Consider the following 24502-nt stretch of genomic DNA (forward strand, 5'->3'; position numbering starts at 1 on the left):
AGGGTCAGTGAATGCATCGCGGAGAGGGTCAGTGAATGCATTATGTAGAGGGTCAGTGAATGCATCGTGGAGAGGGTCAGTGATTGCATTATGTAGAGGGTCAGTGAATGCATCGCGGAGAGGGTCAGTGAATGCATTATGTAGAGGGTCAGTGAATGCATCGCGGAGAGGGTCAGTGAATGCATTATGTAGAGGGTCAGTGAATGCATCGCGGAGAGGGTCAGTGAATGCATTATGTAGAGGGTCAGTGAATGCATCGCGGAGAGGGTCAGTGAATGCATTATGTAGAGGGTCAGTGAATGCATCGCGGAGAGGGTCAGTGAATGCATTATGTAGAGGGTCAGTGAATGCATCGCGGAGAGGGTCAGTGAATGCATTATGTAGAGGGTCAGTGAATGCATCGCGGAGAGGGTCAGTGAATGCATCATGGAGAGGATCAGTGAATGCATCGCGGAGAGGGTCAGTGAATGCATCGCGGAGAGGGTCAGTGAATGCATCGCGGAGAGGGTCAGTGAATGCATCATGGAGAGGATCGGTGAATGCATCGCGGAGAGGGTCAGTGAATGCATCGCGGAGAGGGTCAGTGAATGCATCACGGACCAGGTTGATCCAGGACTATGAAGCAGGTCTAACTGTTCCTGGTTCCTTTAACAGATCTGGTCTAAGGTTAGGGCCATGAAGATCAGCTGAGTGGTTCTGAAGCAGGTTCTTGGTTCCAGTCTCAGAACCAGAACCTGATTCTGGTCTCGTCGTTGTCATAGGACTGTAAACAGGAATCTGGAAGGTGACGATGCATGATGTCATAGCTGATGCCATGTTTGGTTTCCAGCATCAGTTACCATGGTAACAGACTCTGGGAACAGTGAACCAGGTTCTGGTCCTGCTCCATAGTCCAGGTCCTGGTCTAGATCAGGTCGTGGCGGGTCAGGGTTAGCTTTAGCGTGTATGTGAGGTTATTTGTCGTTGATCCGTAGCTTGAAGGAAACTCGACCAGCGAACTTGTCCCTCTCGCTGCCGGCCAGCAGAGTGTTGGAGACGACTTTACACTCAACATCGATGTCTGTGTTCAGACTGGCGTTCAGGAACTTCACGGCCACCAGCGGCTGGGTGTAGTTCACCTGAGGGCCAGAACACACATGTCATCAGTGAGAGGTTCTGTTAGTGTGGATGTGGCAGAACTCACACCTCCTCCTGTGGTGGACCACGGTACCGGCTGAGTTAAAGGATGAATGACCCGCGCTTGTTCAGCACCTCTCAGAGTCAGAGGACTCCAAAGTGCTTTACACTACAGTGTATCATTCACCCATTCACACCCTGGTGATGATGAGCTACCATGTAGCCACAGCCGCCCAGGGGCACACTGACAGGCGAGTTAGTGGGTGATGGCGGCTCAGGGCTTAGTGATTTGTGACCAGAAGGTTGCTGGTTGAAAACCAGCCTCAGTCAGTCACACTTGTGTCTTTGAACAAGACACCTCACCTCCCAGTCCAGAGGGAGCGGTGGCTTCTGTACAGCCCCCCCCCCCCCCCCCCAACCCTATTTACTGTGTACTGAAGTACTAGAGCTGAGTTACCTGAGCTTTCTTGCCGTAGTACGGGTAGTACATCAGGTTAAAGGTTCCATTGGTGGGAAAATAGGCCAGAGGTCCAATCTTCTCACTGTCCTCCTTCTGCACACACACACACACACACACACGCACGCACGCACACACGCACGCACGTACACACACACACACACACACACACACACACACACACACATCAGGGATGTAAACACTAGTAAAATGTAAAAGACCCCCTAACCCTAACCCAGAGGCCGTGTGGCCAGTCAGGAACCCTGGCGGGGTCAGAGGTGACGGAGACTCGGCGCTCTGCTTCCTCCGGGGGTTTGAGGTGATGACACCCGTTAGTTAGAGGGTTGCTTTGGTTTCAAGCTTCGTCTGATAGCAGCTGATTTATTGAATTTATTTTCCTGTTTAGACTAAAATAAGAAAGATGTTTACATATGAGGTTGTTTTACTTTCCCAGTGGGGATGTTGGCAGAGGATCACAGAAAGGTCACATCTCCTTGGTTTGAGAGCGGTTGCTTAAGCTCACTTGAGTTTTTACATCCTTCAGTCGTCCCAGAGAGGAGGAAACCACATCATCGCTCCCCGAGCCTCCATCCATCCCCGCTGCACGGGCAGCTGTGAGCTCGCCTGATCTTCAGATGGAACGGGCCGACGGAAACACACAGGTGTCCACCTCCACACGCTGGACAGCTGATGTTGAGGACATTGCTCGTAAGAGGGCCGTCCTCCCTCAGAGTCACCAACGGTGTCCCGTTAAAAAGCTCCTGACACCAGACATACTGCAGAAAGACAGAATACTGTCCCCATGTCCACGTGTACATGCAGACGTACTCCCTGGACACCTGTTGGTCTTTGGGTCCACAGGTGTGTGAGCAGGTGTCCTCCAACAGGACCTTGGTCATGAACAGCTTCCTGTTTTGTGTTCAGCCCGGAGGTTCTGTCATGATCTGTGCTGCATAACCATCTCTGCTGAGTTTTACAGGTGGGTGTGTCTGGAGAGCCCAGCTGTGCCAAATCAGCTCATCAGCGATCAGGGGATTTAAGGAGCAGCTGGACATCTCACCATTGCCAGATGATACTCAGTCTTGGGTAGTTACTACCCTCCTTTTGACCTTCCTAAAAACTATTTTAGAATTTGTTTGTCCGCCTGTTCCTGCCCTCCTGATTCCTCCAGGTTCCAGTCATCTGTTCATCTCCACTCTCTGCTATACCTCCGGAACCATCTACCACATTCCAGTCCTGCTGTTTGCCCCTGATCGCCAGCTCTCCGTCACCCACCTATCCACCTGCAGCTCCTCGGTCTCCCCATCCAGCCAGGTCTGACCAACCCCCCCACAAAATACCGGATCATCCAGGAAACAGTAAGCCTTCTTATTTTTCCATCATCGTCTCACGTTGCTCCAGACTCTGACCTCTCTTCCTCTCTCAGACCCCACGGATCCCTCCAGTCCTGCAGAAGCTTCGGCTACCTCTCCCATTCAAAATAAATCATTTAAACGTACCTTCTGTCTCTCGGTGGTGATTCTTCATGTCGTGGGTCAAGAAATCACCCTGAAACATGACCGGTTCAGGAGCAGAAAGCACACCAACCAGGTATGACTTTAGCTGGCAGTCGTGTTTCTACGTGGTTCAGTAACATAATCCTGTTGAGGATAACCGCCGACTAGCTCACACTGACATGTCTGGTTTCCTGCTGGTGACTCATTCAGGCCCAGAACCCCAGAAGACTGGCTCTGACCGGTTTCCATAAAGCAGCAGGTTACATAACAGACCAGCCTTGCCTGCCAGCAGGGCTTCCTATGAGCCAGATGATGATGGAACAGGACCCAAGAACTCTTATTTTGAAAGGGTTTGCTATAAGGGTAAGGGTTAGGTAAGTAAAGCTGTTCCTTTGGTTAGGAGCTGGTGAACAGGAAGACTTTTACTGTCAAATGTAACCGTTGGTGGTCCCTCATTAAGCTCCGCCCCATAGCGCTGAAAGGAATTCTAACCGCCTCCATGACCTACGCTCCTGGGACGCTCCGCTGCTGGTGGACACACCCATCCACCGTGATGGCGGCTCGGTGCTGTGCTGCATGGACGTTACCGGCGTCTAGGCCCGGTGAGAGCCGAGCTGAGGGCATGAGAGCCAAACGTGTTCTATAAGACCGATGAGCAAGGTCCGCCTCCAGCTGCAGCATCATCCAGGTGAGCTTTACCTGAACCCTGACCTGAACTGGTTCAGATTCTGCTCCACGAATAAAGACCAACGCTTTAGAACCAGATGTTTGGTTCTGACCCAGATGCTGATTCTGTAGGAAACCCGAACAAGAAGAACTGATGAATCATAACCTAGATGTTTGGTTCTGAGCAGGAGAGAGGAGACGGCTCCTCCTGACTGATGTTTGCTCTAACCCTCTCACCTGTCGGGCTGGAGACAAACACACAGACACGATGGAGGACAGGTGAGTGCCCACAATCGGATGAGATGAAGACAGGAGGACTAAGGACCTGACAGACAGATGGACTCAGACCTTGGCTCCACAGGTGACATAAGGAGACTCTCCATCCTTCCCAGGCAGCATCCCGATCACCTGCAGGTGGAAGAGGACAGGTGAGTGTCTTCAGGTAGACAAGGACAGGTGGAAGGTGTCCAAACTAAGAAACACCTGTGTTATCTACCGTCTCCAGGTGGTAATTGGTACAAATGGGTTTGGAACACCAGAGCAGATCCATGTTGGACCACATCAGGCTCATTCTAACGTTCCACATCTACGCTTCAGTTAGAACCAGGAGGGTGAAAGGTCCACGGTTCTGCTGCCATGAGGACTTGATCACCCTGGACTTCAGGACCCACATAGACCTTCATCATCAGCAGGCCTGAAGGTTCTGGGCGGAGCTTCAGGCGGTTCTGGGCTGTACTAGAACCAGAACCCTCTAACTTTATAAAAAACCGTTCTGTGGTTTTAAAGACCTACACACCTACATCTACAGCTCACTGCTGTTTCTGTTACAAAATGCTGGCAGAACAACAGCGGCAACAGAACCTTTAACTTTTTACAGTCAGAGGTCAAAGGTCAACCTACCCGGTTCAGTTTGAGGAGGATGCATGGCTGGCCCTTGTTGTAACCATAGAAACGATCCAACATCCCAGAACAGTCTCCTAACATGGTGCGGTTGAACTGACAGGAGCGTTTGGGATTGTTCCTCACCTGCAGATGCAAACAGGTTCAGTTCCGTGTGTTTCTACAGACCTAGAGTCGTGTCAAGGACCTGCACACAGTAAACAACACAGGTCAGGTCATGAAGCCAAGCAGTAACACGTTTACTCTATAAGGAACCCAGCAGGTCGCATCGAGTCACTGACTAGTGTCAGAGTCTTTACAGCAATCCTCATACTAAGCAAGCATGCAGCGACAGTGGAGAGGAAAACTCCCTTTTAACAGGAAGAAACCTCCAGAGAATCCTGGCTCAGTATAAGCAGCCATCCTCCACGACGCACACGCGCACACGCGCGCACACACACACACACACACACACACACACACACACACACACACACACACACACACACACACACACACACACACACACACACACACACACACACACACACACACACACACCCTCCCTCCACCGTGTCCTGGGTCTACCTTTAGGTCTCCTCCCGGTTGGACGTGCCTGGGATACCTCACCAGGGAGGCGTCCAGGAGGCATCCTGACCAGATGCCAGAGCCACCTCAACTGGCTCCTCTCAATGTGGAGGAGCAGCGGGTCTACTCCGAGCCCCTCCCGGATGACCGAGCTTCTCAGCCTATCTCTATGGGAGAGCCCAGCCACTCTTCAGAGGAAACTCATTTCGGCGGCTTGTATCCGCGATCTCCTTCTCTCTGTTACCACCAAAATCTCATGGTGAGGGTAGGAATGTAGATTGACCGGTAAATCGAGATTTTTTACGAGTAAAATTAATTCTATTAGAAACCAAATCTTTAGCATCCTCCCTAGTGTGATTTCTTCTTCCTCAGTAAGTGAGGCAGCATCAGAGGTAACTGTAGAACCCCAGATGACCCCACTCACCCCAGCCATTGAATACACCTCACAAAAATAAACAATAATTAACAAGAGTCTGCTTCTAGACCTGCAGAAAGAGAAGAGCAGAAAAAATGGGACTCACAACAATACATCAGGAGCAAGCTATCACTGCGTCAACCTGATGATGAAATATAAAATCAACATTGTTTAACTGAACAATCACACGATAATAAATCACAGTGCATTTAGTGGCAACCATATCCTTAAGACAAGTGTTGAACGTGCCCAAGTCCATACTTATGAGAGCACCATGTGAGCACCTGTGTGTGTACACGCACTTGTTTATGTAAGGTTTCTCTATAGGAGCGTCCAACAGAGAGTGTGAGGGGCCACAGATCCACCCCCCAAAGATGCGCAGGAGACGGGGGGAGCTCCAAGTCCCAGAGATCCAGGAGTTGCCCCAGAATACAGGAACCCTAAGGGGACTGCAACCAGAAAGGCCCCCCCGCCCCCCTCGAGAGGCGCAGAGGATCGCCCCGGGGGGCCACAACCAGCAGCCGGCAGAGTCCCGGAAGATATCAGCGGCAAGCCCACAGGCCCGCCCACTGCCTCCCACCCCCTAGCCGGCCGAGCCCTGGACCCAGCGACCCGGGACCCAGGGGCGACCACCCCTTCCGGGGACCCAGCAGAGCCCACGGGCCCAGACCCCACCAGGCAGCCACCGGGATCGACCAGGCAGACGCCAAATCTTAAACCCCCTGACCCGGGAGCCACGAACACTCAGGCAGACCAAGGCACGACACCCCACACCAGGTGTGGCAGGGGGAGGGGAGACGAAGGTCTATATCATCAAAGGAGGTCCCAGGAGAGGGAAGGAGTCAAAGGCCCCACCTGTCATATACAGTCATACACAAACACAGTCACACACTCCCTCCCTCATGCTCACACACACACATACAACCAAAGACTTAAAAAATGCACGCCGGACACCCACTCATGCTCCCCATACACACCCTATTCACTCTGGTCCCGGTACTGCTGCACATGGGGTACAACCATCACCGGTTACCAGAGTTTGACCCTTTCTGCTGGGGTGCTGATGAGCAGGCTCCCCCGCCCAACGCCGAGCACAGCAACCCACCACCCCAGACCCCAACCAGACTGCTAGATCTCCCTCCTAGCCTCCAGACCCAGGAAGCCAAGCGACAACAGAGGTGTGCTAAGACCCCTAGTCTCCCTCCGCCTGCTCCATTTTAGTGTTGTGTGTTGATGAGGTGTATTCTATGGCTGTGGTGAGCGGGCAGAGCGGGCATCGTCTAGCCTATGCCAGCTGATGCCACCGCACCACTCCACTTGCACCCACAGCCCTCTGTGTCTAAGTGCAGTTTAAAATTGGAAGTGGGCACCGGCCCCAGGCCTCCCAGCTCTGGTTCCTCCTCGGAATGCGCATTGGTGGGATTGAGGAGCTCCTCAAAGTATTCCTTCCACCGTCCGACTATAGCCTCAGTTGACGTCAGCAGCTCCCCATCCCCACTGTAAACAGTGTGAGCGAGTTGCTGCCTTCCTCTCCTGAGGCGCCGGACAGTTTGCCAGAACCTCTTTGGAGCCGATCGATAGTCTTTCTCCATGGCCTCACCAAACTCCTCCCACGCCCGAGATTTTGCCTCGGCAACTGCCACTGCTGCACCCCGCTTGGCTATCCGGTACCTGTCTGCTGCCTCCGGAGACCCACAGACCAGCCACGCCCTGTAGGCCTCCTTCTTCAGCCTGACGGCTCCCCGAACCTCTGGTGTCCACCAGCGGGTACGGGGGTTGCCACCACGACTGGCACCGGCCACCTTACGACCACAGCTAGCAACAGCCGCCTCGACAATCGCAGAGTGGAACAAGGCCCACTCGGACTCAATGTCCCCCACTGCTCTCGGGACGTGGTCAAAGCTCTGCCGGAGGTGGGAGTTGAAGACCGTCTTGACAGGTTCTTCTGCCAGGCGTTCCCAGCAGACCCTCACTATGCGTTTGGGTCTGCCAGGTCTACGCGGCATGTTCCCTTGCCATCTGATCCAACTCACCACCAGGTGGTGATCAGTTGACAGCTCCGCCCCTCTCTTCACTCGGGTGTCCAAAACATACGGCCGCAGGTCAGATGATACGACTACAAAATCTATCATCGACCTGCGACCTAGGCTGCCCTGGTACCAAGTGTACCGGTGGGCATCCTTATGTTCGAACATGGTGTTCGTTATGGCCAAACTGCGGCTTGCACAGAAGTCCAATAACAAAACACCGCTCGAGTTCAGATTAGGTGGGCCGTTCCTCCCAATCACACCCCTCCAGGTCAAGCTGTCATTGCCCACGTGAGCATTGAAGTCCCCCAGCAGGACAATGGAGTCCCCTGATGGAGCACTATCTAGCACTCGTCCCAGGGACTCCAAAAAGGGTGGGTACTCTGAACTGATATTTGGCCCATAAGCACAAACAACAGTCAGGACCCGTTCCCCGACCCGAAGGCGCAAGGAAGCTACCCTCTTGTCCCCCGGGGTAAACCCCAACACACAGGCAGAGAGTCTCGGGGCTAACAAAAAGCCAACCCCAGCCCTCCGCCTCTCACCCGGAGCAACTCCAGCAAAGTAGAGTGTCCAACCCCTCTCCAGGTCTCGGGTTCCAGAGCCAATGCAATGTGTCGAGGTGAGTCCGACTATATCTAGCCGGTACCGCTCAACCTCTGCCACAAGCTCCGGCTCCTTCCCCGCCAGCGAGGTGACGTTCCATGTCCCAAAAACTAGTTTTCTTGTCCGGGGATTGGACCGCCAAGGCTCCCGCCTTGGTCTGCCACCCGATTCACATTGCACCGGACCCTTCATGTTCCTCCTGCGGGTGGTGGGTCCACAGTTGGACGAGCCCATGTATCCGGTTCGGGCTGGGTATCTCAAGGCTATGGATGTTGTAGGGCTGTCATGGTTGACACGTCTCTACAACATTGCGTGGTCATCGGGGGCAGTTCCTAGGGAGTGGCAGACCGGGGTGGTGGTCCCCATCTTTAAGAAGGGTGACCTGAGGGTGTGTTCCAACTATAGGGGGATCACACTCCTCAGCCTCCCTGGAAAGGTCTATGCCAAGGTACTGGAGAGGAGGGTCTGATCGATAGTTGAATCTCAGATAGAGGAGGAGCAATGTGGTTTTCGTCCTGGCCGTGGAACTGTGGACCAGCTCTATACCCTTGCAAGGGTGATGGAGGGGGCATGGGAGTTTGCCCAACCAATCCACATGTGCTTTGTGGATTTGGAGAAGGCTTATGACCGTGTCCCCAGGGGCACCCTGTGGGGGACGCTCCAGGAGTATGGGGTGGGTGGCTTTCTGTTAAGGGCCATTCAGTCCCTTTACCAGAGGAGCGTGAGTTTGGTCCGCATAGCCGGTAGTAAGTCAGACCTGTTCCCAGTGAGGGTTGGACTCCGCCAGGGCTGCCCTTTGTCACCGGTTCTGTTCATCGCTTTTATGGACAGAATTTCTAGACGCAGCCGTGGTGTGGAGTGTGTCGAGTTTGGTGGCAGGAGAATCTCGTCTCTGCTTTTTGCGGATGATGTGGTCCTCCTAGCTTCATCCAGCTCTGACCTTCAGCTCTTGCTGGGTAGGTTCGCGGCCGAATGTGAAGCGGCTGGGATGAGGATCAGCACCTCCAAATCTGAGACCATGGTTCTCGACCGGAAAAGGGTGGCTTGCCACCTCCGGGTCGGGGGAGAGGTCCTACCTCAAGTGGAGGAGTTTAAGTATCTCGGGGTCTTGTTCACGAGTGAGGGTAGGAGGGATCGGGAGATCGACAGGCGGATTGGTTCGGCGTCTGCAGTCATGCGGACGCTGAGCCGATCTGTCGTGGGGAAGAGGGAGCTGAGCCAGAAAGCCAGGCTCTCGATTTACCGGTCGATCTACGTCCCAATCCTCACCTATGGTCATGAGCTTTGGGTAATGACCGAAAGAACGAGATCGCGGATACAAGCGGCCGAAATGAGTTTCCTCCGTAGGGTGGCCGGGCTCAGCCTTAGAGATAGGGTGAGGAGCTCGGACATTCGGGAGGGACTCGGAGTAGAACCGCTGCTCCTCCGGATCGAAAGGAGCCAGTTGAGGTGGTTTGGGCATCTGGTCAGGATTCCTCCTGGACGCCTCCCCGGGGAGGTGTTTCGGGCATGTCCTGCCGGCAGAAGGCCCCCGGGTCGACCCAGGACACGTTGGAGAGGTTACATCTCCAATCTGGTCCGGGAACGCCTTGGGGTCCTGCCGGAGGAGCTGGTGGACAAGGCCGGGGAGAGGACGGCCTGGAGCTCCCTAATTGGGATGCTGCCCCCGCGACCCGGACCCGGATAAGCGGAGGAAGACGAAGACGAAGACGAAGTGGGCACCGGCACCCGGAAGGAGGCAGAGAAATCCCCCTTGCCAAATGCCGTTGAATGTGCTCACTCCCAAGGCCTTAAGTGTGTGTTTGTGTGGAATGTCGTTGGTGGAAGTGTATAAGGTGCAAATAAAATTGGGGGGCAGGTTGCCACAGGAATGCGGAAACGGGGTCCATACCCGCACTCCCTGACTTGTCCACCCCCCAAGGTCCTATGTGCATGTTTGTGTGATGAAGTGAGGGAGCAGGAGGAGAGAAATATGCGGGGATGGGGAGGAACGGTTTATTAGTTTATTGTACGCACCTGTCTTGCCTCCAGATCTCACTCCTCACACCTGTCACCTGTTCCCCTGATCACCTCCCTCTGTGTTTAAAAATCCTGTCTTGTCCCTCAGTGTTTGTCGGTCCATTATTGTTGTCGGCGTGTTTGTTCCCCGTGTAAACCTGAGACTCTTGCTCAGTTAGGGACCTCCTGAATCTGTTTTTGTGTTTCCTGATACCTGGCTTGGCTCCCTGTCCGTCGTTTTGGATAAACTCCCATAATAATGGATTCTACCTTTTTCAACTACTCCTGCCTCATGTCGTCTGGTGCTCTGCATCTTGGGTCCTACTCCTCCTGCTCTGAACCTGACACAGTTAAGGGCAGAGCTATCAGAACCACACTGAAGAGTTTGGGTCTGTGGAGTTAAGTTATGGAATGATTGTGTTCAGTAACAAAGCAAAGTCCAGACGTGATGACCCAGCCTTTAGTGTCCGGTATCTAGAACTGCCGGTGTAGCCATCCAGTTCCAGTGAGTCTTTACCCTCAAAAGGAGGCAGCAGGACTCTGCAGAGGTAGAATGTGGATTTCATGGGTGTGCCACCCCCTGCAGGTACCTGCAGAATAGCTATGGGTTTTTTTTTTTACCGAGTGAAGTCTGTGATGGTGGTGTATCATGTTCTCCTCTTTCACCTCATCTTGGGTAGATGTTGAAGCATCAGCTGTAGGTGTACAGGGTGCTGCTGCCTCATCCTGTGTCATAATTGGTTTAGAGATTCCTCTGGCCCTTTCCCATTCGGACACACAGATTTTCTCAGGCTGACACCGAGTGTGCTGAATGACACAAGGTTTTTAAAGAGCTGACCATGGCTGAAGGGGTCTCGGATCAAAGGGAGGGGTCATTACATCATAGATCTGAAAGGGTCACTGATTCTCATCAGGTGCGTCTGAATAGGGTGGGTTAAGGGGGGCCGCTGGAGACGCAATTAATTGATCGATTGATTAACCAGGAAACGTCCCATTGAGATTAAAAACCTCATTTCCAAGGGAGTCCTGGACAAGAGGCAGCAAAAGTTACAGTTACTACATTTTTCAGTTACACAGACATGTAATGTACTAGATTACTAGATTACAAAATGCAGTTACAACAGAGGGAATCTCTCTCAAGGGCTCTCAGTCTGGTTTTAAACGTATTCAAGGAGATAAACCGGGTTAATTTACAGTGTTCCTGCAGCCTGGTCCATGCAGAAGGAGCAGAGTGAACCAAAGCCCTTCAGCCCAGTTCGGTGTGAGCAAACAGAACACAGAGTAACAGCTGATGGTTTGTACTCAGACTGTGAGAAGTTAGACTTCTCTGTGAGCTTAAGTTACACATGTAGGTGGGCAGTAATCCAAGCATGGCCTTGTAAATGAAGGTGTACCAATGCCCCAACCTCCTGGTGGACAAAGTAGGCCGTCCCACTGGAGAACACAGTTCACCATGATGGGTCAGTGGTCTACAGTTAGTGATAAACCTCAGCGAGGCATGATGACCACATCACTCTTACCAAGACACTGTACTGAGGCATTCATTTGGTTTGTGTTTGGCTTTGCCTCTGCCCTTTTTGTTTAATTTATATCCATTTCCCTCCCTTCTGGGTCAAATTTTATTCACGCATTATGTTTATGTTTATGTATTTAGCAGACGCTTTTGTCCAAAGCGACTTACAAGTGATAATCGGCATGTTGCCCTTGAGGCTAACAATAACAACAACAACTTGACATCAATCATGGAGAGGAGGGAACAAGGAGTGGACAGTAGAGAGGGGGGATGGGTGCAGGGAGGGTGCTAGTTTAGAAGATGCTCTCTGAAGAGCAGGGTCTTCAGGAGTTTCTTGAAAATTGAAAAGGAATCTCCTGTTCTGGTAGTGCTTGGAAGGTCATTCCTTATTTGTGGAACGATGCATGAGAAGAGTCTGGATTGTCCTGAGCGTGGTGTAGGCACTGCTAGCCGACCATCCTGTGATGACCGGAGCGGCCGGGCCGAGACGTAAGCCTTTGCAAGAAGATTCAGGAAGATGGGAGCCGTACCATCTCGGACTTTGTATGCTAGTGTAAGCAATATAAATTTGATGCGTGCTGCTAGCGGTAGCCAGTGGAGCTCAATGAACAGTAGGACGGAGAGGCTGGAAACTGTTGTCACTTTAAAGCACATGCAGATGCATAGGGCTTAAACAAACCAGTAAGATCCACTGGGACCAAATTAACAGTAAAATCAACAGGTAACCAGTGCAGAGGCCAGGCCTTAACCTCTGGGGCCAGCCGCTGTGTCACAGAGAGACACTCATAAATACATCACCTGATTGGCTGATTTAGCCTAGAGATCATCACATGTGATCTACTGGGTCAGTAAAGGTTCTGCTTACCTCGCCGCTGTCCTCCTGGATGAAGTATTGATCAGAAGGGCAGTTATCATTGGTCTGGACCTGATGGCTGTCGTTGTAAGCTGCACACACACACACACACACACACACACACACACACACACACACACACACACACACACACACACACACACACACACACACACACACACACACACACACACACACACACACACACACATACAGGGTTAGGGTTACACAAGGGCTCAGCAAAAGGACTGCAGAGGCTGACAGACACGCCAGACCAACTATCTGTTGAAAGAGACGGAGACCACCAGCTGGTGATTGGTCTGGGTTAAGCTTGGTTTATGTTTGACGCGTCCGCGAGGTTCGCACGGCTCCGCGCGGCAAAATTACGTCATTTTAAAAACCATGCCCCTCCACCGCTCCTCCGCACGGCCCAAACTTTCCGCACCGCACACCTAGGAAATTTTCTAACCACAGGGACGGTCGGATGCGGAAAAACATGGCGGACTGGCAAGAACTAGTATGTCAGAGGTTGGTAAATACAGACATTTGTATGATTCAGCTCTCAGAGATCACCGTGATCAACATGTTGTTAATAATTCTTGGAGAGAAATAGCTCGCACTGTCGGAAAAGACGAGGACGCTGTTAAAAAGGCTGAAATGCCGTGTTGTAAACAGTAATTTCTACTTCCACTATGGTGGTGTTGGATGCATGCCGTAGAGCTCCATGCTGCCCCCTACAGTTTGGGAGATATTGGCTCACCGCAGAGACGAGCCGCATGAACCATAAACACTGCGAGTTGTGAAGCGCGTTCCATCCACGCACCGCATCACCAAGCGGAAAGTGAATGCGTCAAGCATAAACCAAGCTTTAGAGCCATTCCCTCTTAAAACTAAAACAAATACCAACGATATCCAGCGGCAGATGCAAAGCAGACTGAAGAACGTCTTGTGGAAAAAGTCCTAAAATGTGAATGTTAATACACTCGTGGCTGACAGAAATGTGGGTTTAGAGGTGGTGAACACAATGTAAACACATAATAGTAAACACACTAGAGACGTGAATGCATTCATGGCAGCATATGCCCTCTGCTGTCCTGGTGGATAATCGTTTCACCAAAACACTAACAGAGAAGGAAAAACGTCGTCGTCAGCAGGTGCGTGACTCCACACTCCAGCTGGCAAAGGTGTATAAATGCGGCTTTACGATGATGAAAAGCCTTTATGTCTGAGTCACTTGTTTAAATTCATACTCCAGGGTTACTTGCGGAGTACCACAGGGTTCAGTGCTTGGACCGATTCTTTTTACTATATATATGCTCCCAATTGGTAAAATCATTAGACAGCATGGGATAAACTTCCACTGTTATGCTGACGATACTCAGCTATATTTATCCATTAACCCTGATGAACCTAATCGGTTGGGTATATTACAGGCTTGTCTTGAGGACATAAAACATTGGATGACTCTAAACTTTTTGCTTTTAAATCAAGACAAGACGGAAGTTCTCATCTTTGGACCAGAAATCCAGAAAAGGAAATTGCTTAGCCAATCGCATGACCTGAATGGCATTACATTAATCTCCGAGAACAAAGCAAGGAACCTTGGTGTTATCTTTGACCAGGACATGTCATTCAAATCCCAGGTTAATCAGGTTTGTAGGATTTCCTTTTTCCACCTTTGGATTATTGCTAAGATTAGAAGCATCCTTTCCAGGAGTGATGCTGAAAAACTAGTTCATGCATTTATTACATCAAGACTGGATTACTGTAATCCATTACTCTCAGGAAGTCCACAGAATGTAGTTAAAAGTCTTCAGCTTGTCCAAAATGCTGCAGCTAGAGTTCTGATGAGAATTAAAAAGAGAGATCATATCTCTCCTGTCTTAGCTTCCCTACATTGGCTACCTGTTAAATTCAGAATAGATTTTAAGATCTTTCTTCTCACATATAAAGCTCTTAATAATCAAGCTCCATCATACATCAGTGATCTGATTGTTCCATACGTTCCTAACCGAGCACTTCGCTCTCAGACTGCAGGTCTACTGGTGGTTCCCAGAATATCTAAAATTAGGATGGGAGGCAGATCTTTTAGTTATCAGGCTCCTCTATTGTAGAACCAGCCTTAGTCCGTGAGGCAGACACCTTGTCTACTTTTAAGACTAGGCTTAAAACATTTTTATTTGATAGGGCCTATGGTTAAAATCTGATGTTAGCCTAAATCAGGACAAGTGGGGGAGTAGAGGGAGGTGGAGTGTACAGTCGGTAAAGACGGCTCTCCCTTGCCCTGCCTCCAACATGCCTCCATCTAAATAGGATAGATTATCCAGAGTTATCTCTGTAGTTATGCTGCTGTAGGCTTAGACTGCTGGAGGATACACTGACCACTTTTCACACTCGACTGCTTTCTTCTACAATCTGCTCTTTAACTGTATTATTTCCTGCTACTTCAGCTGTTAACTTTATTTTCTCTCTAAGTGTTTTTCTCCCCAGAAGAAGCTACAACGATGTTCTGCTGAGCTGTGGTGGCCTCATGGAGGGGGCCATCGTCTAGCACACTGCTGCTAACCACTTAAACATTCTCCCTCTCCTGTGGGAGACGGTGGCACAGGAGTTAAGTGCTCGTCCCGTAATCGGAAGGTTGCAGGTTCGAGCCCCGCTCAGTCTGTCGCTGTCGTTGTGTCCTTGGGCAAGACACTTAACCCACCTTGCCTGCTGGTGGTGGTCGGAGGGATCGTGGCGCCTGTGCTCGGCAGCCTCGCCTCTGTCAGTGCGCCCCAGGGCAGCTGTGGTTACATCGTAGCTCATCACCACCAGGGTGTGAATGGATGAGTTACTGATTGTCTTGTAAAGCTTCTTGGGGTTAAATATATCCAGTAGAACCAACACAGTCACCTTCTATTTGTCATAATTTACTCTAAAATCTTCAGAAGGGCTGTCTCGGTGCTGTGGTTCACCCTAAAACCAGGCTGAAATTTTTCAAAGACATTAAAGGTGTTGATAAAATCATTGAGTTGAATTAAAACAAGCTTTTCTAAAATGTTGCTTAAAAATGGTAAGTTGGATACCGGTCGATAATTGTTTAAATCATTAAAATCTAAATTGCTCTTCTTCTGCAGGGGCCTCACCACCGCCCTTTTAAAAGCAGCAGGAAAGACCCCGTCTGAAGGGAACAATCCATCATAGTTAAAACCTCATCTCTAAAAGAATCATAGAATTGTTTAAAAAAAACCTAGTGGGAATAGGGTCCAGGACACATGTGGTGGGTCTCACTGGGGAGAAAACTTTATAAAGAGTCTCAGCTTCAACCAGAACAAAACTGTCCAGTGTTTCCTCAGGCAGACTCTCAGATGTGTCTAAAACCGTGTTACGTTGAGAGGGTAAAATGTTACATCTGATGGTGTCTACCTTCCCTCTGAAGTGGGCTGCAAACTCCTCACAAAGAGTGTTTCAGGGGTTTTCTGAGTTGAGTTTGGGTTGGAGTTGAGAATATTATTGATTGTGGAGAAAATAATTTTAGGGTTATTTTTATTGTCTGAGAGGATTTTGGAAAAGTATACGTTTGTTGCATTCCTTACGGCATCATTGTATGTTTTAAGTACTGAATATATCTGATGGTTTATTGTTTGTTTTTCCTCCATCTCCTCTCCGCCGCTCTGCAGTTTCTCTTTAGCTTTCTTAGGTTTTCATTTCTCCAAGGTGATGTTTGATTTGACTGTAATTTTTTGGTTTTGAGTGGAGCAAGCAAGTTAAGAGCTGACTCAGATTCATGGACTCAGATGATTCGTAGATTCATCTGATTCATAGATTCAGATGATTCATAGATTCAGATGATTCATTGATTTAGGTGATTCATCAGATTCATAGATTCAGATGATTCATAGATTCAGACGATTCATAGATTCAGATGATTCATCTGATTCATAGAGTCAGATGATTCATAGATTCAGATGATTCATCTGATTCATTGATTCAGATGATTCATCAGATGCATAGATTCATCTGATTCATCAGATTCATAGATTCAGATGATTCATCAGATTCATAGATTCAAATGATTCATCTGATTCATAGATTCAGATGATTAATCAGATTCATAGATTCATCTGATTCATACACTCAGATGATTCATCTGATTCATAGATTCAAATGATTCATAGATTCAGATGATTCATCAGATTCATAGATTTGGATGATTCATACACTCAGATGATTAATCTGATTCATAGATTCATATGATTCATAGATTCAGAAGATTCACAGATTCATAGATTCATCTGATTCATAGATTCAGATGATTCATCTGATTCACAGATTCAGATGATTCATTGATTCAGATGATTCATAGATTCAGATGATTCACAGATTCAGATGATTCAGATGATTCATAGATTCAGGTGATTCATCTGATTCATAGATTAAGATGATTCATAGATTCAGATGATTCATCAGATTTATAAATTCAGATGATTCATCGGATTCATATGATTCATAGATTAATCTGATTCACAGATTCAGATGATTCATAGATTCAGATGATTCATCAGATTCATAAATTCAGATGATTCATAGATTAAGATGATTCATAGATTCAGATGATCCATAGATTCATAGATTCAGATGATTCATCAGATTCATAGATTCATCTGATTCATACACTCAGATGATTCATCTGATTCATAGATTCAGATGATTCATACATTCAGATGATTCATTGATTCATATGATTCATAGATTCAGATGATTCATCAGATTCATAGATTCAGATGACTCATAGATTCAGATGATTCATCGAATTCATATATTCATCAAATTCATAGACTGAGATGATTCATAGATTCATCTGATTCATAGTTTCAGATGATTCATCTGATTCATAGATTCAGATAATTCATTGATTCAGAAGATTCAGATGATTCATTGATTCAGATGATTCATAGATTCAGATGATTCATCTGATTCATAGATTCCGATGATTCAGATGATTCATAGATTCAGATGATTCAGATGATTCATAGATTCATCACATTCATCTGATTCATAGATTCAGATGATTCATTGATTCATAGATTAATCTTATTCATAGATTCAGATGATTCATTGATTCAGATGATCAATCAGATTCATAGATTCAGACGATTCATAGATTCAGATGATTCATAGATTCAGACGATTCATAGATTCAGATGGTTCATCTGATTCATAGAGTCAGATGATTCATAGATTCAGATTATTCATCTGATTTATTGATTCAGATGATTCATAGATTCAGATGATTCATCAGATTCATAGATTCAGATGATTCATAGATTCGTCTGATTCCATGAATCATCTGATTCATACATTCAGATGATTCATACATTAAGATGATTCATTGATTCATATGATTCATAGATTCAGATGATTCATCAGATTCATAGATTCAGATGATTCATCAGTTTCATAGATTCAGATGACTCATAGATTCAGATGATTCATCAAATTCATAGATTCATCAGATTCATAGACTCAGATGATTCATAGATTCATCTGATTCATAGATTCAGATGATTCATCTGATTCATAGATTCAAATGATTCAGATGATTCACAGATTCAGATGATTCATTGATTCATCAGATTCATAGATTCAGATGATTCATCAGATTCATAGATTCAGATGATTCAGATGATTCATAGATTCATCACATTCATTAGATTCATAGATTCAGATGATTCATTGATTCATAGATTCATCTAATTCATAGATTCAAATGATCCAGATGATTCAGATGATTCATCAGACTCATAGATTCAGACGATTCATAGATTCAGATGATTCATCTGATTCATAGAGTCAGATGATTCATAGATTCAGATGATTCATCTGATTTATTGATTCAGATGATTCATAGATTCAGATGATTCATCAGATTCATAGATTTGTCTGATTCATCAGATTCATAAATTCAGATGATTCATAGATTCAGATGATTCATCAGATTCAGATGATTCATAGATTCAGATGATTCATCAGATTCATAGATTCATCTGATTCATCAGATTCATAGATTCAGATGATTCATCTGATTCATAGATTTATCTAATTCATAGATTCAGATGATTCATCTGATTCATAGATTCAGACGATTCATAGATACAGATGATTCATAGATTCAGACGATTCATAGATTCAGATAATTCATCTGATTCATAGATTGAGATGATTCATCTGAGTCATTGACTCCGATTATTCATAGATTCTGATGACTCATCAGATTCATAGATTCATCTAATTCATAGATTCATCTGATTCATAGATCCAGATGATTCATAGATTCAGATGATTCATAGATTCAGATGATTCATCAGATTCATAGATTCAGATGATTCATCAGAGTCATAGATTCAGATGACTCATAGATTCAGATGATTCATCAGATTCATAGATTCATCTGATTCATAGACTCAGATGATTCATCAGATTCATCTGATTCAGATGATTCATCTGATTCATAGATTCAGATGATTCATCTGATTCATAGATTCATAGATTCAGATGATTCATTGATTCAGATGATTCATAGATTCATCAGATTCATAGATTCAGATGATTCAGATGATTCATAGATTCAGATGATTCATCAGATTCATAGATTCATCTGATTCATAGATTCAGATGATTCATTGATTAATAGATTCATCAGATTCATAGATTCAGATGATTCATAGATTCAGACGATTCATCAGATTCATAGATTCAGAAGATTCATAGATTCAGATGATTCATAGATTCAGATGATTAATAGATTCAGAAGATTCATAGATTCAGATGATTCATCTGATTCATAGAGTCACATGATTCATAGATTCAGATGATTCATCTGATTCATTGATTCAGATGATTCATAGATTCAGATGATTCATCAGATTCATAGATTCATCTGATTCATCAGATTCATAGATTCAGATGATTCATCAGATTCATAGATTCAAATGATTCATCTGATTCATAGATTCAGATGATTCATCAGATTCATAGATTCATCTGATTCATACACTCAGATGATTCATTTGATTCATAGATTCAGATGATTCATTGATTCATATGATTCATAGATTCAGATGATTCATCAGATTCATAGATTCAGATGATTCATAGATTCAGATGATTAATCAGATTCAGAAGATTCAGATGACTCATAGATTCAGATGACTCATAGATTCAGATGATTCATCTGATTCACAGACTCAGATGATTCATAGATTCATCTGATTCATAGATTCGGATGATTCATCTGATTCATAGATTCAGATGATTCATTGATTCAGATGATTCATAGATTCAGATCATTCAGATGATTCATAGATTCAGGTGAGTCATCTGATTCATAGATTCAGGTGATTCATAGATTCAGATGATTCATCAGATTCATAGATTCATATTATTCATACACTCAGATGATTCATCTGATTCATCTGATTCATAGATTCAGATGATTCAGATGATTCATAGATTCAGATGATTCATTGATTCATATGATTCATAGATTCATCAGATTCATAGATTCAGGTGATTCATCAGATTCATAGATTCAGATGACTCATAGATTCAGATGATTCATCAGATTCATAGATTAATCAGATTCATAGACTCAGATGATTCACAGATTCATCTGATTCATAGATTCAGATGATTCAGATGATTCATAGATTCAGATGATTCAATGATTCAGATGATTCATAGATTCATCTGATTCCATGAATCATCTGATTCATAGATTCAGATGATTCATCAGATTCATAGATTCATCTGAATCATAGATTCAGATGATTCATAGATTCATCTGATTCATAGATTTATCTGATTCATAGATTCATCTGATTCATAGATTCATCTGATTCATGGATTCAGATGATTCATAGATTCAGATGATTCATAGATTCAGATGATTCACAGATTCATCTGATTCATAGATTCAGATGATTCATCTGATTCATAGATTCAGATGATTCATAGATTCATCTGATTCCATGAATCATCTGATTCATAGATTCAGATGATTCATCAGATTCATAGATTCATCTGAATCATAGATTCAGACGATTCATAGATTCATCTGATTCATAGATTTATCTGATTCATAGATTCATCTGATTCATAGATTCATATGATTCATAGACTCATCTGATTCATAGATTCAGATCATTCATAGATTCAGATGATTCATAGATTCATCTGATTCATAGATTCAGATGATTCATAGATTCATCTGATTCATCTGATTCTTACAGCTTCAGGACCCACAGAGAACCCAGTATCTCTTCAACAGGAAGGATCACAGGAAATGATGTCATCATTATTAGTTATTATTTATTAAACCAGGCAGACGTGATTAATGGTAACGTTGAAACTAGAAGGGTTCTTACGGGACAGGAAGTTGTTGAGGTTTGTGACAAAGCCGTCCCAGGTGTTAGAGTCCGACACGGAGAACGTGATCTCCAGCTGATCACCTCTTGGACGAATCATCATCCCTGAAACAGAAAATGATGAGCAACCAATCAGAACATAAGAGGAAAAGACACCATAACAGCTTTAAATCCAAACCAGGTCCGTATAACCGACGTTACCCAGTCTGCATCTCCTTCATCCACCTGCTCCACCTTAAACATCCACCACGGCCGGTTCACACTATCCCACCATGTAATCTGAGCCAGACTGCAGGTGTTTTACTCTTGTGTAGAAGCTGATAGGTAACCCCGAAGACCAGGGGATGGACCTCATCCTGCTGCAGATGGACCTTCTCACCTGGAGTGGCCAGCTGGTCCTGCCAGGTGGGTTTGTAGTCGTCCAGCGTCAGCAGCAGGACGTACATGGTGAAGGCAAACATCCCCGCCAGAAACAGGTAGAAGATCAGGTAGAAGAGCAGGACCAGACCTGGGGGAGGAGGCAGCATTAGTTCTTCAGCACAGAACACACCCACCTCCAGATGTCAGCAGCATGATCCTCTAGAGTTAGGCCTCGCCCCCTGAAGATGGGCTATGTCCTACATAACTCCTAGTTGGGCTTTTACCTTGTAGATGAATCAGATTCAATGCTAACTTAATAAAATTACCATAAATGCACCAGATGGTTGATTTTAATCCAAACAGCAGGTTTGTTTCCATGTCAGAAACATCCCACAGGCCAGATTATCTTCTGAGAGTTTAATCTCAGAGTAAAATTTTAAATGTCTGAATCTCATTTCATATTTCAGGTCACGTTAAAGGAAAGAAACACGCAAATAAAAGGCAAAAGGACCCTTCTGGAACCTTTCTCTCTTTGGTTAGGGTGAGTTATCATATCTCAGAGGATCTGGACTCTTTTCAGAGCAAAAAGGAGCAAGGTGAGCAGCAGCCATAGGCCACAGAAAGGACCAATGGAGACTCCGTACAATCTTCCTGGCTGCACCTTGGGTGCAGGGCGTTTCTGAAACCAGAGGTGCGGTACGTATCTGCCCTCTCAGGTTTCGCTTAGAGGAACAGCACATGGGATGGGTGAGTCTTGGGCCTCAGGAGTTTTAAAAGCTGCCCAGTCTTGTATGAGGATCAGCCTCACAGCACCACCACACGCTTGGACCGCTTCCTCACACCCCTCCTATCCACCCCACAGACCTTAGATGACTTGAGACGGACCAACTGGATAACCACTGGGAACCCTAGCACTTATGTCATTTCACCTCTCAGTTGTACCAAGTCAAGGCTACTCCTGCTTGGTCCAGTGAAAGAGAGGGATAGGACCTACTCCTACTCCAAACTGAAGCACTAACAAACTATTATAAGAATCAACACAAAACCTTGACATCTAGCGAGCTAAACTGCATAGGACTGCCCCATTGCATTAGGTTTAAAAGTCACCAAAACACTAACCCTGGGATTTGATCATCTCGGCGGTCCCCACTGGCGAGAGCGTCTGGTGACTAACTGGCCAAAATGCTTTTTGACCCAGTGGACACCACGAATGATTAGTCCTGAAATTCCAGCTAACCCTAGATACACAGTAGTACTGGAATAGATACTCCAATCTGGTACTAGTAGTGCAAGTAATCTAGGGAAGCAAGTAGGACTTAGCCTCAAGTAGATAGTCAAACCCCCACCTACCAAGCGCGTCCATTCATCATCTATGACTGACTTTACTTTTACGATGTCTTATTTCTAGTTATTATGGTTATTTTGGTACCTTGTCTATAAATCTTTATCCTTTACCTCTAAGGCTGAATGCTCTTAATTTAAACCTAAGTCCTTTAGACATGACCCAATCCCATTAACCTAACCCTAACCCTAACCCCCCAACCTAACCATAAGGCCCATGAGCCTGAGCCTAGGCCCCAAACCCCCCATAACAACCCCTCCTCTTTCTTTCTCTCTCTCTCCCTTCTTACATACCAAGCACACTACACAAGATACCCAAGCACTGTTTGGATGCATCCAACTGGACAGCTACACTCACTGACACATAACTATGTCTCACTACACCAACTACGGAGCATCTCGTACAACCAGCACTGCTGGGATGTGTCCTAGCAGGGTACCTGCACCCACAGAGAGATCCTTATATCTCATTGCACCCACACATACACACCTCTCCCTCTTCTCGTGCATGGGACTGTGTCATCAACAAGGAGGGCAAGGGCAGTAGAGGGCGACACCATCCTCTGCTGCCCGCGGATAACGGGAGAAGGAAGTAGAGCCGCCAGCATCATCAAGGCTCTGAAGATGGCTACAGGAAGTAGCCAAAGTGTTAGCTAAAAAAGGTAAAGGGAACACACACACACACACACACACACACACAGAGAGAGAGAGAGGCTACACTCACATACCGATAAGTTAATGCGGTGCACTGACACACAACACAACATCTCCTGCTACACTTCTGTAGGAAGAAGAAGAAGAAGAAGAAGAAGAAGATATAATTTCTATAGCGCCTCTCAAGATAAAAATCACGAGGCGCTTCACAAAAACAAAAAATGTAAAAATATAAAAAAGAATTTAGAAAATGTTTAAAAATATATTTAAAATGAGCAAAAATAGACAATTGTGATTAAAAATGTTAATAAAGAGAGAGAGTGAACAGGAAAGAGGGAAACCAGTGGATCCTGAGGAAGGTGGAATAGGTGGGGAGAGCAGAATAAAGAGAGAGAGGTGAAGAAGGTCATACAAAAGCCAGCTTGAACAAGTGAGTCTTCAGCTGCTTTTTAAAGGAGACCACTGAGTCCACTGATCTCAGGCTCAGGGGGAGAGAGGTCCAGAGTCTGGGGGCCACAGCAGCAGATGATCTGTCACCTTTGACCTTTAGCCTGGTGCTGCACAACCAGTAGGCTTTGATCACTGGACCTCAGGGACCTGCTGGGGGTGTAGGGACTAAGAAGATCACCAATGTAAGATGGTGCTTGTCCATGTAAGGCCCTATAGACCAGAACCAGGATCTTGAAATGAACCCTGAAGTTGACTGGCAGCCAGTGAAGCTGGAGGAGAAGCGGGGTGATGTGGGTGTGTTTGGAGGACTTGGTCAGAAGCCGAGCACAGGCGTTCTGAACCACCTGTAGACGGTTCAGGGAGGTTCTGCTCAGACACGTGAAAAGAGAGTTACAGTAGTCTAAGCGTGAGGAGATGAAGGTGTGGAGAACTGTCTCAAGTTCAGAGCGGGACAGAATGGGACTCAGCTTAGCAACGTTCCTGAGATGGAAGAAGGAAGAGCCAACAAGAGAACTGACATGAGAATCCAGGGTGAGAGCTGGGTCAAAGGTCACGCCAAGATTCCTGACAGAAGGTTTGGTGTGGGAAGCAAGCTGACCAAGAGAGTCTCTGACTTTGGGAACCAGCTTGTCTGGGGCACAGATGAGGATCTCAGTCTTATCTTCATTCAGCTGAAGA

At 46.4% G+C, this 24502-nt stretch overlaps 1 protein-coding gene across 1 annotated transcript in view; it reads right to left on the minus strand.

The window, feature by feature from the left end:
* Positions 1-514: 514 nt before the first annotated feature.
* Positions 515-24502, minus strand: part of LOC107395460 (sodium/potassium-transporting ATPase subunit beta-2) — a 27264-nt gene continuing 3276 nt past the window's right edge. The window contains exons 2-8 of the mRNA XM_015974856.3: positions 21399-21527; positions 21020-21124; positions 12627-12706; positions 4636-4761; positions 4084-4143; positions 1574-1669; positions 515-1118 (exon numbers count right to left, since the gene is read on the minus strand). Coding sequence (XP_015830342.1) covers positions 954-1118; positions 1574-1669; positions 4084-4143; positions 4636-4761; positions 12627-12706; positions 21020-21124; positions 21399-21527 — 761 coding nt within the window. The 3' untranslated portion in view covers positions 515-953. The remainder of the gene's footprint in view (positions 1119-1573; positions 1670-4083; positions 4144-4635; positions 4762-12626; positions 12707-21019; positions 21125-21398; positions 21528-24502) is intronic.

This window comes from Nothobranchius furzeri, chromosome 2, assembly GCF_043380555.1.
Source record: "Nothobranchius furzeri strain GRZ-AD chromosome 2, NfurGRZ-RIMD1, whole genome shotgun sequence".
Lineage (NCBI taxonomy): Eukaryota > Metazoa > Chordata > Actinopteri > Cyprinodontiformes > Nothobranchiidae > Nothobranchius > Nothobranchius furzeri.